At 36.8% G+C, this 13,159-nt stretch overlaps 2 protein-coding genes across 13 annotated transcripts in view; one reads left to right on the top strand and one right to left on the bottom strand.

Moving 5' to 3' along the window:
- DZIP3 (DAZ interacting zinc finger protein 3) overlaps window positions 1-5,724 on the bottom strand; it is a 125,736-nt gene extending 120,012 nt beyond the window's left edge. For all 8 annotated transcript variants that reach the window (XM_025283622.3, XM_044941583.2, XM_044941588.2 and 5 more), the window contains exon 1: window positions 5,483-5,724. The gene's annotated coding sequence lies outside the window, so the exon portion shown is untranslated. The remainder of the gene's footprint in view (window positions 1-5,482) is intronic.
- An 86-nt stretch (window positions 5,725-5,810) lies between these two features.
- Window positions 5,811-13,159, top strand: part of CIP2A (cellular inhibitor of PP2A) — a 28,168-nt gene continuing 20,819 nt past the window's right edge. For 2 of the 5 annotated variants that reach the window (XM_006075299.4, XR_006550546.2), the window contains exons 1-7: window positions 5,811-6,075; window positions 7,854-8,001; window positions 9,077-9,189; window positions 10,038-10,132; window positions 11,403-11,499; window positions 12,646-12,768; window positions 12,915-13,060. In XM_006075299.4, the coding sequence (XP_006075361.2) occupies window positions 5,974-6,075; window positions 7,854-8,001; window positions 9,077-9,189; window positions 10,038-10,132; window positions 11,403-11,499; window positions 12,646-12,768; window positions 12,915-13,060 (824 nt within the window). In that variant the 5' untranslated portion in view covers window positions 5,811-5,973. Of the gene's footprint in view, window positions 6,076-7,853; window positions 8,002-9,076; window positions 9,190-10,037; window positions 10,133-11,402; window positions 11,500-12,645; window positions 12,769-12,914; window positions 13,061-13,159 lie in introns of those variants that run through there. The other 3 variants (XM_044941605.2, XM_006075300.4, XM_006075301.4) reach the window with 3 other exon arrangements.

Here is a 13,159-nt window from a genome sequence, read left to right as displayed (position 1 = left end):
CGTCCATGGAATTTGCCACGCAAGAGTACTGGAGTGGGCATTTCATGTTTACTTATAAAATCAGAGAAGGCAATGGCACCCCACTCCAGTACTCTTGCCTTGAAAATCTCATGGATGGAGGAGCCTAGTAGGATGCAGTCCATGGGGTCGCTAAGAGTCGGACACGACTCAGCGACTTCACTTTCACTTTTCGCTTTCATGCATTGGAGAAGGAAATGGCAACCCACTCCAGTGTTCTTGCCTGGAGAATCCCACGGACAGGGGAGCCTGGTGGGCTTCTGTCTATGGGGTCGCACAGAGTCGAACACGACTGAAATAACTTAGTAGTAGTAGTAGTAGTATCTATAAAATTCGATTCAGAAACAATGGATAGCACTGTTTTTTGTTGTTGTTGCTGTTAACAATATTCCTTTATTGTTATTTTAATGTCTGTGGGAATTTGTGATGGTTCCATCTTTAATTACAGATATTGATATTTTGTTTTTGATTGTTTTCTTGAGAGAGATTGCTAGCGGCTTATACCTTTTATTAATCCTTGCAAAAAATCAATTTTTGTCCTGTGGATTTTTTCTATTTTTTTGTTTTTCCCACCATTGTTTTTATTATTTCTTTCTGACTGTCTCTTAGGTTTAATTTTTTTTTCTATTATTTTTTTTCTTTTTTTTTAATTTTATTTTTAAACTTTACATAATTGTATTAGTTTTGCCAAATATCAAAATGGATAGCACGTTTAAAAAACTCAAAAGTTTTGGGGATATGAAATTAGATGTGAAAATGCAGGACAAAACATTTACCCAAATTATCCATTGCTTGTATTCTTAGAGTTGAAGTCTGTGAAATGTACATTAAATAAAATCAGGAACTGTTTGAAAAGTGAGAACGTTAATTTTATGGTTTTGTAAGTCATTTACAGATTAGCTTAATCATATATGGTTGGGACAGAAACCAGGATGAAAAATAATTGTAAATGGAGAATAATTTTGGTTTATTTAGGTTTCCTGGCTTTGTGATGGAAGGTAAACTGTTTTGAAAAATGAGAGTTGACATTAACTGTACAGACTGTTTTCTGGCTCTGTATAAAGGCTAAAATCAATTTAATATCAGTACATATTTAAATTCTTTTAATCGTACTGGGGACATAGTATCCAAACGACCTCATATTTAGACCTCTGCCAATTTTCTACCATTGATTTGTCTTGTATCTTTGGAACCTGGGCCAATAGGACTTTTGTTCTACCTGCTGTTTATGCCTATTGAATAATCTCTCAGCTTTAGACTTGGCCTCATGCTCTCACTACCATGGAAGTCCCACAGAGTTACACTTTTTTTTTTTATTTTTATAAATCCCTTGCTACATCCCCAGGGCCTAGTACCTGGCATACTTCAAGCATTCAATACTGATATAAAGAATAAAGTCACCGATCCTTCCTCATACTTCAAGTCCTCTGAAGGCAGAAATAAACAGTGAAACCTGTATATAGATGAAGACTTCCTTCTCTGTCGACCTAGAGTCCACCTTCACAAGTTGAAAGCAGCCCAAATGCTACAGGTAACAGGAATCCCAACAGACAACCACAGGGTCAACATAGGTCCCCTGTCCTCTGGCAACTACTTCTCAGTGTTTTTGTTTGTTTTTCCACATCTCTCCAACCTCTAAATATTTTAGTTCTTTGAGGTTCAGTCTTTTCTATCCTACTCACCCCATGTCATTTAGTCTTGAGGCTTTACATTTTTATCTCTGGCCTTGACCACTCCTTTGATGATAAATAATATATTGAAAAGCCCACTCAAAAGCTTCCAGATGTCTAGTTGATACCTGACCATAACTGAGCTTGACTTCTGGATATCTCCCCTTCCCCAGAAAACAGCTCAAGTACCCACTCAGCCAAGTCAGGCTTTGATCAGACTTAACTGCAGTCAACCCACAGACCAAGAAAGAAATTTTCAGTTTCACCCACTGAATTTTGAGGTAATTTGGTATGCAGCAAATACTGATCAATACTTCACCCTAATTAAAATTGCAATTCTTCATGTTGACTCTTATATTTCCTATCTCCCTTCTCTTTCTTTTCCTATATAGCACTTATTACTAACATTCATATATTTTACTTATATCTTTTTTCTTTGCTATATCTCCCATTAAAATAAAAGCTCTACGTGGACAGACATTTTTGTTTATTTGATTCACTGCTCTATGCCAGAACCTAGAAATGTACCTGCTACTCAAGCACTCATTAAATATATGGAGATTAAATGAATTAAAAATTAGCTCTGTATTCACACCTCCGATATAATTCCTCTATTACAACGTTCAGTACACTACACTTTTGTCAAAAAATACAGTTAATATCTCCGTTCAATATGAGTCATCTAATACGACTTAAACCCTGGTCATGACATTAAAAATTTCCATTTTATTATTTAGCTTTGAAGATATACTCATTAAGTTTTTCCAGAAGATATAAAGGAGTTTAACGGCCCTTGAGTTGCAAGCTCCTAGGCAAGTTTTAACTCCCTTAAATGTGTTAAGACAAAATACCAAGTATCCAATTCCTTTATCAGGGATTGGCATGAAATCTCTCCATAAAATGGTATTGCTGTCTGTTCCTTGTATTTGATGGAGATATTTTTCCTAATTTATAGATCAGGAAACACATTTAAGGGAGTTAAAACTTAATGAGCATATCTTCAAAGCTAAATAGTATCATTATGATTATTCCATATTTTAGAAATTACACTGATGAAACAAAGTAAGACAAGAAATATTGGAAGGGATTCAATTATTATTTTCTGGTGATACATAGCTAGAAAATTTATGAGAGAAAGCAAAACTGAATCAATAAGGATATTTCAGTCAGTAAACTGAGTAAAAGACATACCACAAATCAGTTGCTCTTTTACCAGTAGCAAAAACAAACTAAAAAAATTTAGGGGAAAAAGAGAACCCACTCACAGTAACAAAAATTATATAATATCCAGAAATAAATTTAATGAGAATGATACAAGACTACATGATAAGCTATACAATATTTCACTGAACATAAAATACAACGTGCTGCTAAGTCGCTTCAGTCGTGTCCGACTCTGTGCGACCCCATAGACAGCAGACCACCAGACTCCGCTGTCCCTGGGATTCTCCAGGCAAGAACACTGGAGTGGGTTACCATTTCCTTCTCCAATGCATGTAAGTGAAAAAGTGAAAGTGAAGTCGCTCAGTCGTGTCCGACTCTTCGCGACCCCATGGACTCCAGCCTACCAGGCTCCTCCGTCGATGGGGTTTTCCAGGCAGGAGTACTGGAGTGGGGTGCCATTGCCTTCTCCGAAATACAACGTGAATACTTAATATTGACTACCTCAGCAGTTTCTATGTCTTCTCTATCAGCCAGACTAGAAACTTGGAATCCCTTCTAGTTTCATGCCTCTCATTCTTCCATTTGAAGTCATTCAGAGTCCTACCTATTTCACGTCATATATATTTCTTAAATTTGTCACCTTTTTGCTAACTCCACTTCAATTATCTCAGCCATCCTTTGGAAAGACTCCAGTAAAATAAATATTCTCCCTACTTCTGGGCTTATCTTCCTCAGAGTGTCAGAGTAATCAATCTAAAATACAAACCTAACTATCAGGACCCAGTTTGAAACCAGAGATCACCACTTAATTCAAGATAGAGTCCCAGCTCAAAGGCTAGTACAGCCTTCAGTCATCTGAACCCAGCTCCATTTCCTCCTCCTCCTTTTCCCCTTTTTGGGTCTTAAAAATATGGCTGTTTCTCATATTGGGATACACGAGTATCTCTGACAAAAGATGTCAGACCTTTTCACAGCTCAGCTTTTGGTGAAGATTTTCTTAGAAAGATGTTATTTTACATTAAAATAAATATGGAGATGCAAAATGTGTGCGACTGCTCAAGTTAAAATGCAAGATTTCAAAGGATAGCACTTTGAGCACACAGCTTTGACCCTTTCCCTTAGATCTAAATGGGGACAATCGTGAGGCACTTATCATTATGAATGAAAAGTCTAACGCTGTCAAACTGTTATCACCTGTATTGCCAAGGACCTAAGATGTAACTGACACTTGCTGAGAACATAACTATGCCAGACAACTGTTCGTCATTGGTTAGCTCATTTTATAACCTGACATGACTTTATCTCTACTACTCTCTCTCACCCTCGCTTTCTACTCCAGCCATAGCAAGGTCCTTGCTGTTCTTTATATTATCAGGCTACATTTCAAAGCTTTCCCCCTTGCTATTATATCTAGAAATGTTTCCCCTTAGAAAGCACAGGTCTTTTTCAACTCAAGTATTTTTCAAATCATGCTTTCTCTATCCTGACCTCCCATTTCTCTTTTTTAAACCATTACTCTAGAGGAGTAATTCTCTTTTTCTCCATCTCCCTTTCCTTACTGTGCTTATTATTTACTGTTTTTTTCCACCTATCAGAATGTAATGGTAGGATTTTTGTTTCATGACAATAGGATTTTTACTTTGTTTACCGAATCTAGTGCTTAGACCAATGCCTAGCACACTGTAGGCTCCAGCTATTTATTGAATGAACAATCGTATGAAATAGATGCTACTGTTACTCAGATTTTACTTCAAGATGAGATCGAAACAGTGAGAATTTGTCTACGGTCACACAGTAAAAGGTAGACCTAGGATTTGTAAGCAAACAGCCTGGCTCCACTCCTTACCATAATCGCATTACGCCTCTAATTGGTGAATTTTGTACCTACTATTATCCTCTACATTTAATTCCTTCCCAGCAGGGTCCCTAACTAGCAGGATTAGCCCACTTTATACACTAGATAATTGTTTACAGAATGCATAAATGCATAAACACATTAATTACCCAATGATTTATGCCTCATTTTTTTTTACCTTTCAGAATTTAATTGCTTTTTAATATAAAAATAATTCGTCTTTAAAAATGTAGTGATGCAAAATAGGCTTTCTTTGAATTGACAAAACATAATTTCTGACAAATGGTTTAATAAAAAGGATGTGTACCCAGTTCTTAAAATTTTCTCCAAACTGGCTTTTAAAGCTTCATTCAACAATACCATACAATAAGCAAAAAAGCTCCAGAACCACTCTGACTCATTTCATGATATTCACATGCATAATACTATTTCTGAACAAAAACCGCAAACAGTGCCATTTCCTTAGATACCAAGATTTATAAATCCATCACGCCAAATAAAAGCAGACACCTTCACTTACAAAACTGACGCTAGTAAGAACAGCCTTCGGAGCAACACCTGGCACAGGAGTCACCTGGGCCAGCTTTCTCAAATAAATTGACGACTATCATAAGCGCATGACTAACTTGCCACCGAATCCGAACGGCCATAGGTTTACTCAGAAACCAACATTCCTCAGTAGAAGCGGTGGACAAACAAGCGATTTTAAAAATGGGCCTCTCCCGGGCCGCCTCAAAATCTAAAACCCAAGATTCTCCTCCTCAGAGCTCCTCACCGTGTCTAGACTAGGGGAAAGCGACCATTTCTCAGGTAGAAGATGACGCACAAAGAAAAAACTGGCCACCCACGGTGAAGGCCAAGGAAGCAAACGCAAAGACGGCCCACAGACGAACAGGGACCCCATGCTACCCCACCGCCCCCTACGCCAGTGGAGCCGCAATTGACTTCTCGCGAGATTTCTCAGCTTCACGGGATCTCGAACTAAAACCTCGCGGCTTTTCAGATCGGGGGTCTGAAAGGACAGCTACTAGCCCGCCTTACGGACTCACACTGGGCCTCGACATCCCCCACCTCCACCACTCCATCCCAGTCCTCCCTTTCCTTCGTAGGGTGCCATCCTCAAGTTGCCAAGGGACTTCCGGAGCTCAACCGGAATCGGAAGCTTCTGGGAGCGAGGGGGTGGAGAAGAAAAAAATCCAAAAAAGCGCGGTAAAAGCTGGAGGACGGTGGTGGTACACGCTCCAAGCGGCCCTGCGGCGGGTCCGGATGGACTCCACTGCCTGCTTGAAGTCTTTGCTTCTGAGCATCAGTCAGTATAAAGCCGTTAAGTCCGAGGCGAACACCGCTCAGCTTTTGCGGCACTTGGAGGTAAGTAAGGGGCTTCGGGGATGGCGGACGAGACGGACTTCCCTGTAGCCTTCGTTCACTTGGTGGCCGAGACTGTAGCGGTCTCAGCTTCGAAAACAAAGGGCAACTCCTCGCTCCCACCGCTGTCTTTTTGTCTTGCTATAGAAAGCGAGTGATTGTCACCTTTGAATTCCCACCCAACCCCAGGCCTCTCCGCGTTCACCTGACTGCAGTGAGGAAAGGGTACTGAAAGCCCTAGGAAGAGGGAGGGTGAGACAAAAGGTGGGGGATTTCAGCGTATTTGGAGTTGGTAGAGAAAAGAGCTCCGAGCTGTATCTTTTCCTTTGCTTCTTATTTTCGTTTTTCCATTGTAACAGGCCTTTTCAGAGGTACAGCAATTCTCGGAGGTGGAGATGCTAGAGAATAAGGATTAAAATTTGATTTTTCTCTTGTCCCTTAGGCAATTTGCAATCTGAATCTGTTGCTTATTGCTTTTATTTGAACTCATGTTGATCTCGAGCTTGAAAATTACAATTTCAATTTACTCTGGATTGAGGACCAATCTTCTTTACTAGTAATCATAATCCTTTTTTCTTTACCAAAATGTATTGCTCACAGTTTTTCAGTCCTAAAATGCTGAATTGTCACTTTTTCTGTTACTTCCCAATGATGCTAGAGTTGTGCTTATTTTGTGTTAAAAGATATAACCACAGCTTTCTGTGATCCTGTTTGTTTTTAGACTCTTGAACTCCGGCTGTCATTTGTTATACTTTAATGGAATTCCAATTAATATTGACATCAGTTTAATAAAAAGTAATTAAGCTCAAAGTTACTCTTAATTCTATGTTGCAGCTTCTCAACATAGAATTGAACATAATTTTAAAATATGTCCTATTTGTTATATTAATCCTATGATAAAAGGCTAAATTTGCAAAGATTAGAAACTGCTACGAAGAAGGCTATTGTGAATGGCCCAGCAACATCAGCCTTTGTTCTAACTGGTGTACACTCAAGGTTTCTGGTGTAACCTTGAGAACTCTCAAGGTTCTCTGGTGCTCCTCTTCTTACTACTTGAGCTGCTTGTCTCCTAAGAATACTTGTTTTCTTTACGAATTAAGTTAAGAATTTTAGATTGTAATCTGAAATATTATTTATTTTTGAGAATAAACAGGTATGTTATGAATCTGAGCAGAGTGTTACCAACAATTGAAAGAGACTTCAAAGGAATTTGAGGCTTATATATTGACTTCTATGTACTCTGTTCCCAGGCTTTTCAAGAGGTTTACCAAAAACTCTTCTACCATTTAGTTGAAAGATAACACACGTGCATTGCATGAAGTGCATTACTGTTAAATGAAGAGCTTGGTAGTTTTATTTATGTATTTTTAAACCAAAGTGTACTCTCAAGTAGCTACGACCTGTTATCATGAGATAGAACATTTCCAGCACCATATAAGTTGTCCCTTACATGGATTGTTCAGATGTCCCTTGTCCAGATAAGTGGATTCATGTGTATTTTTTATAATGTCCTATAGGATAGTGTAACAGGCAAACCTAACCTAATTAGTGGAAGAGAATTAGAGAAAGCTTAGTAGAGGAAACAAAACCGAGACTGGAATAATTACATTAGTTAGTGAGTGAAGGGATAGGTGATCTTCCATGTAGAGGGAACAGCATGTATGAATTTTCTAAATTGGAAAAGTGTGGCAGTGCCACTTTGGAAAAACTGGGTTTTATGTAAGATGGAGAAGTGAAAATTGCCATTTCTTAACTAACACGTTTTAACGACTGTTTTCTAGGTAATTTCTGGACAGAAGCTCACTCGATTGTTTACATCAAATCAGATACTACCAAGTGAATGCTTAAGTTGCCTTGTAGAACTACTTGAAGACCCAAACATAAGTGCCCCACTGATCTTAAGTATCATCAGTTTGCTATCTCAACTAGGTAATGTATTTAGTTTCTCTTTCATGAATTTAGTATTTTCTTAAAGGGCAGGTTCCATTACAGAATCTTTTGGAGGATGATTCACATTTGAAAGATTTCTTAGGAAAAAAAGATCTCTTTGCTGCAGGACCTCTTAAAACTATCTTGTTGTGGATCTCTTGTAAAGGGAATATTATACGCATCCTTTTTTAAGATTATTGGAACAGAATATGAAGCATATCAAGGGTTCAGTGATCTACAGAAAAGGATGTACCTTGGGAAATGTACATTTCCCTGCTGCTGCTGCTAAGTCGCTTCAGTCGTGTCTGACTCTGTGCAACCCCATAGACGGCAGCCCATCAGGCTCCCCAGTCCCTGGGATTCTCCAGGCAAGATCACTGGAGTGGGTTGCCATTTCCTTCTCCAATGCATGAAAGTGAAAAGTGAAAGTGAAGTCGCTCAGTCGTGTCCAACTCTTAGCGACCCCATGGACTGCAGCCTACCAGGCTCCTCCATCCATGGGATTTTCAAGGCAAGAGTACTGGAGTGGGGTGCCATTGCCTTCAAATTAAAAAAAATACATGTACAAATGTCAGTATGAACAGTATTAGAAAATCATAACTAGTGATCAAAATATCATCCTTTTTTTGATAGACTATACTAATCCTAGAGCTAAAAGCTAAAAATGCAAGTGTTGCTTTTTTTGTTTTTCCCTACCTTGTCTTAGTTTTTAGATTTTAATTCACTGGTTACTTTTTTTTCCTGATTTGTGTTTGGGGGTACAAGGGAGATATTTCTGTGTGTGGTTATAAAATTAGTACATGCTTATTAAAAAAAAAAAACTGATACAGAAGTAGTAACAGATCATTTCAAATAGATGATAAAAATGTTCAATATCTGTGTTGTCCAGTATAGTAGCCACCATGGTTGAAATTCTGAATTAGGAGGTATTTGTAACTAACGTAGCCACATCATATTTTATATTTTTATATAATGGTAAATTTAATATGAAATAAGTTTTAAATTATTTGTCTTTCATCCATGAAAGCCATATATAAAGATGATCTACTTCGTGTCATTTTATTTTAACTTACAGCTGTAGACAATGAAACTAGAGACTGTCTTCAGAATACATACAACCTAAATAGTGTGCTGGCAGGAGTGGTTTGTCGGAGCAGTACTTGCCACAATGATTCAGTGTTTTTGCAGGTATACACACCTACTTTCCACTTCATGCTTATTCTTCCTTATTTTCAAATCAGAATTGATAGTATCTATTATGAAGTGCTGACATACAGTGTACTGCATGCTGGCATTAATACTGCATAGTTAGGCACAGTTGTCACCATCAATAAATTTAAAAACTGGTTAGTCACATGCACTACCACTTAAGAGATTCTAAAGAAGAAAATTTACATCTAGCACTATTATTGAAGGAAAATTCACATGACTATTTTGACAGATTTATAAACAGATGTCAGCATTTTGAGGTGTAAGCTGTTCATTTTAAAATTTTAATTTAAAGTTAGCATCTAGTCTCATACTGTTGAGGAAACATTCTATTAAAAATTGAAGCTATATAGATTTAGTCTTCTTTAACATAGGCTCAAAGCTCTTATACCCATATTTCTCTGAACCTAAAATGCCATCAGTTGTAAGAAAGAAAAACATTGCAAATTAAACTGACATGCAATTTTAAAGATGGTAAAATATGAATAATATATATCTTAGAATTGATAGAATATATTCTCAACTTGCCTATAAGTTTAAGATGATTAAGTAAGCCAGGTTGCTGACACAATGCTGTGTTTGAGATAGAATGTATAGAAATGTGTGAATCAGGAGGTGAACTTTTAAAGTCTCATTAATTGTGTATGTTTAAGTAAAATCTCATTACTTGCATGTGAAAATAGAACCTTCCTAAGCTATGAAAAGATTTTTACTCTAAATGCATCCTAAAATGCTTACATGCTCAGAATATGTGTAGGAGTTCATTTTTGTGATCATGCAAATACATTTTTGTGTGTTTATATTCATTGCTATTTTCTTATTCTCAGTGCATTCAGCTTCTGCAGAGGTTAACATACAACATCAAAATTTTGCATTCTGGTGCCAATATAGATGAATTAATTACATTCCTGATAGATCATATGTGAGTATGCAACCACACATGTAACCAAATAATCTACTGGTTTATGTTTTTTTTTTTTTTTTTTTTAATGTAGAAGAACAGTTGATTCCATTATAAGCACTTACACAATTAGTCATAGAGAGTAACAGGCCTGCTGGTGAAACAAGTCACCTAAAATAGAGGTGGTGTCAAACTAGTGGTCAAGGACTAACCCCTTTAAAAAAACAACAACAACTCTTATCCAGGATTAATTTAACTTTAAAAACAAATATAAGCTATCAATTGACTCTCTTCAATTTAACTAAACAGTCTACCTAACCAATCAGGTAAAAACATACATCTGTACAACTTGTAGTCCCAAGTTTTCTTTTTAAAACCATTTCACAGACAGAAAAAAATAATATGAAACCATTCAAGAAATACAATGACAAGCAAAAATACGTAGGGAAAGAGGAACACATTGAACACATTGAGCTTCCCTGGTAGCTCAGTTGGTAAAGAATCCGCCTCAATGCAGGAGACCCTGGTTCGTTTCCTGGGTTGGGAAGATCTGCTGGAGAAAGGATAGACCACCCACTCCAGTATTCTTGGACTTCTCTTGTGGCTCAGCTGGTAAAGAATCCACCTGCCATAATGTGGGAGACCTGGGTTCAATCCCTGAGTTGGGAAGATCCCCTGGAGAAGGGAAAGGCCACCCACTCCAGTATTCTGACCTGGAGAATTCCATAAACTGTATAGTCCATAGGGTCACAAAGAGTTGGACGAGACTGAGAAACTTTCACTTTCAGGAACACATTGTGTTGACTTACTGGTTTATTTTTAACTAAAATATGTAATAATTCAATTTTTCTTAAATAATTTTTTCCCCTAATTTTTAAACTGAGATAATGACTCCTGTTTATTCATTGGATGATTTCAAGGATCAAATGGTGTAAAACAGCTTCAGTTTTTATAACAGAAACTTATGAAATGAATTGATTGAGACAGAAAAGCTTACTAAAACTTAAAATTATGTTTATATTTAATCTTCTTGAAGGAATATACTGATAAGATAGCATATGATTACTCTGATAATTATTTCTATATTTTTATGCTAAATTGAATAGGATCATTGACTTTCAAAACATGAAATAAATGATCAATACTATTCAAAACTTGGCAGTCTTCACATGTTAATCAGATTTTTCTTTTTGCTTATAAAAAGGAAGGAATTTAAATGTGTAAATGACTGTTTTTGAGTAATTTAGAAGGAACTTAGTATTTTTATCTTTTATTATTTTTCTTGAAACAGTCAGTCTTCTGAAGATGAGTTGACAATGCCTTGTCTAGGATTATTGGCAAATCTTTGCCGGCACAATCTTTCTGTTCAAACACACATAAAGACTTTGGTAAGAAGTTTATAAAATGTTCCTTTTGTTTTGTGGTAGGCTCACCGTTTTCTTTAAAAAGAAATTTAAGAAGAATTTGTGTTGTCTAGTTGACTTATCAAAGTTAACAAAGCATCAGATTGACGTAAATAACTTGAAGTACTCTAGCCTTCATATATGTTTAATTAAGACGAGTTAATACAAATGTTAATTTATATACTAGAAGTTTTTCTTCTGTAGCATCTCATTATTTGTCGTGTTGAATAATATAAGAAATGCTGAGTTTTGTGCTAATAGAGAGGAGACATGCCATTGGCAGTTGCATTTACCTCAGTCTTGTATTTCTACACAATCAATTACAACTTTCTCAAAAAGATTTATAAGTGCCTAGTATCATTACCCAGAGAAGGCAATGGCACCTCACTCCAGTACTCTTGCCTGGAAAATCCCATGGATGGAGGAGCCTGGTAGGCTACAGTCCATGGGGTCGCTAAGAGTCGGACATGACTGAGCGACTTCACTTTCACTTTTCGCTTTCATGCGTTGGAGAAGGAAATGGCAACCCACTCCAGTGTTCTTGCCTGGAGAATCCCAGGGACGGGAGAGCCTGGTGGGCTGCCGTCTATGGGGTCACACAGAGTCGGACACGACTGAAGTGACTTAGCAGTAGCAGTAGCATCATTACCAGTACTTGTGAGAAGTGAAGGAACTCAAATGAGGTTTATCTGAACCACTGTTAGAAATATATTAAATCAGGAAAGTTCATTGATTCTTTAAGTTTCTTTATGAACAGTTCCCTTGCTGTACAATATTCAGTATTACTTGTTTAGTTTTAAATTGAACAGTATCTCATTTGTTCATGTGCTGGATTTTTCTGGCCTCATCCTGTTTTGTTGGTGGAGGTTATTTTGAGCCATGAAACTGTTTGAGAAAGGTAAACATTTGCTCCTAAACTCAAACTACACACTGCTGTTTACTCAGATTGTACCTGTTCATACTACTGTAAGCAATTTGTGAAAGTTCCACTTACACCTTGAATGATCTCTAAGTTGGTAATAATATTTAATAAAAGTTTACCTATTCTGTGCAAGATAAACTTTCTAAAACAAAATGTAAGACTCATAATTTTTTCATTCTAATCTATTTTTAAATTTTTTTCTTCTTCAGAATAATGTGAAATCTTTTTATCGAACTCTTATAAGCTTCTTGGCCCATAGTAGTTTAACTGTGGTTGTGTTTGCACTTTCAATATTATCCAGTTTGACATTAAACGAAGAGGTTGGGGAAAAGGTAAAAATTTTTTTGCAATTTATGAAACTGATTCTAAAGTTTATATTCTCTGATAATTTAAAAGTTGTTGAGACTCTCTGAGTTTTAGTGTGGTGTCAACGTAAACTTTTTTTTGTATAATATCCTTTTCCTGATTTATTTTTAAGCTGTTCCATGCACGAAATATTCATCAGACATTTCAGCTAATATTTAATATTCTCATAAATGGGGATGGCACACTGACCAGAAAGTATTCAGTTGATCTACTGGTGGATCTTCTTAAGAATCCTAAAATTGCTGATTATCTTACCAGGTATGGCTATCTGACAAATGTAGGACTTTTTTTAAACCAAAATGTATTTATAGTAAATAAAACTGCCTTTTAACACTTAGTAAACTTGGACTCTACTTA

This window comes from Bubalus bubalis, chromosome 1 (genome assembly GCF_019923935.1).
Source record: "Bubalus bubalis isolate 160015118507 breed Murrah chromosome 1, NDDB_SH_1, whole genome shotgun sequence".
NCBI lineage: Eukaryota > Metazoa > Chordata > Mammalia > Artiodactyla > Bovidae > Bubalus > Bubalus bubalis.
This window is presented reverse-complemented; position numbering and strand designations above follow the sequence as displayed.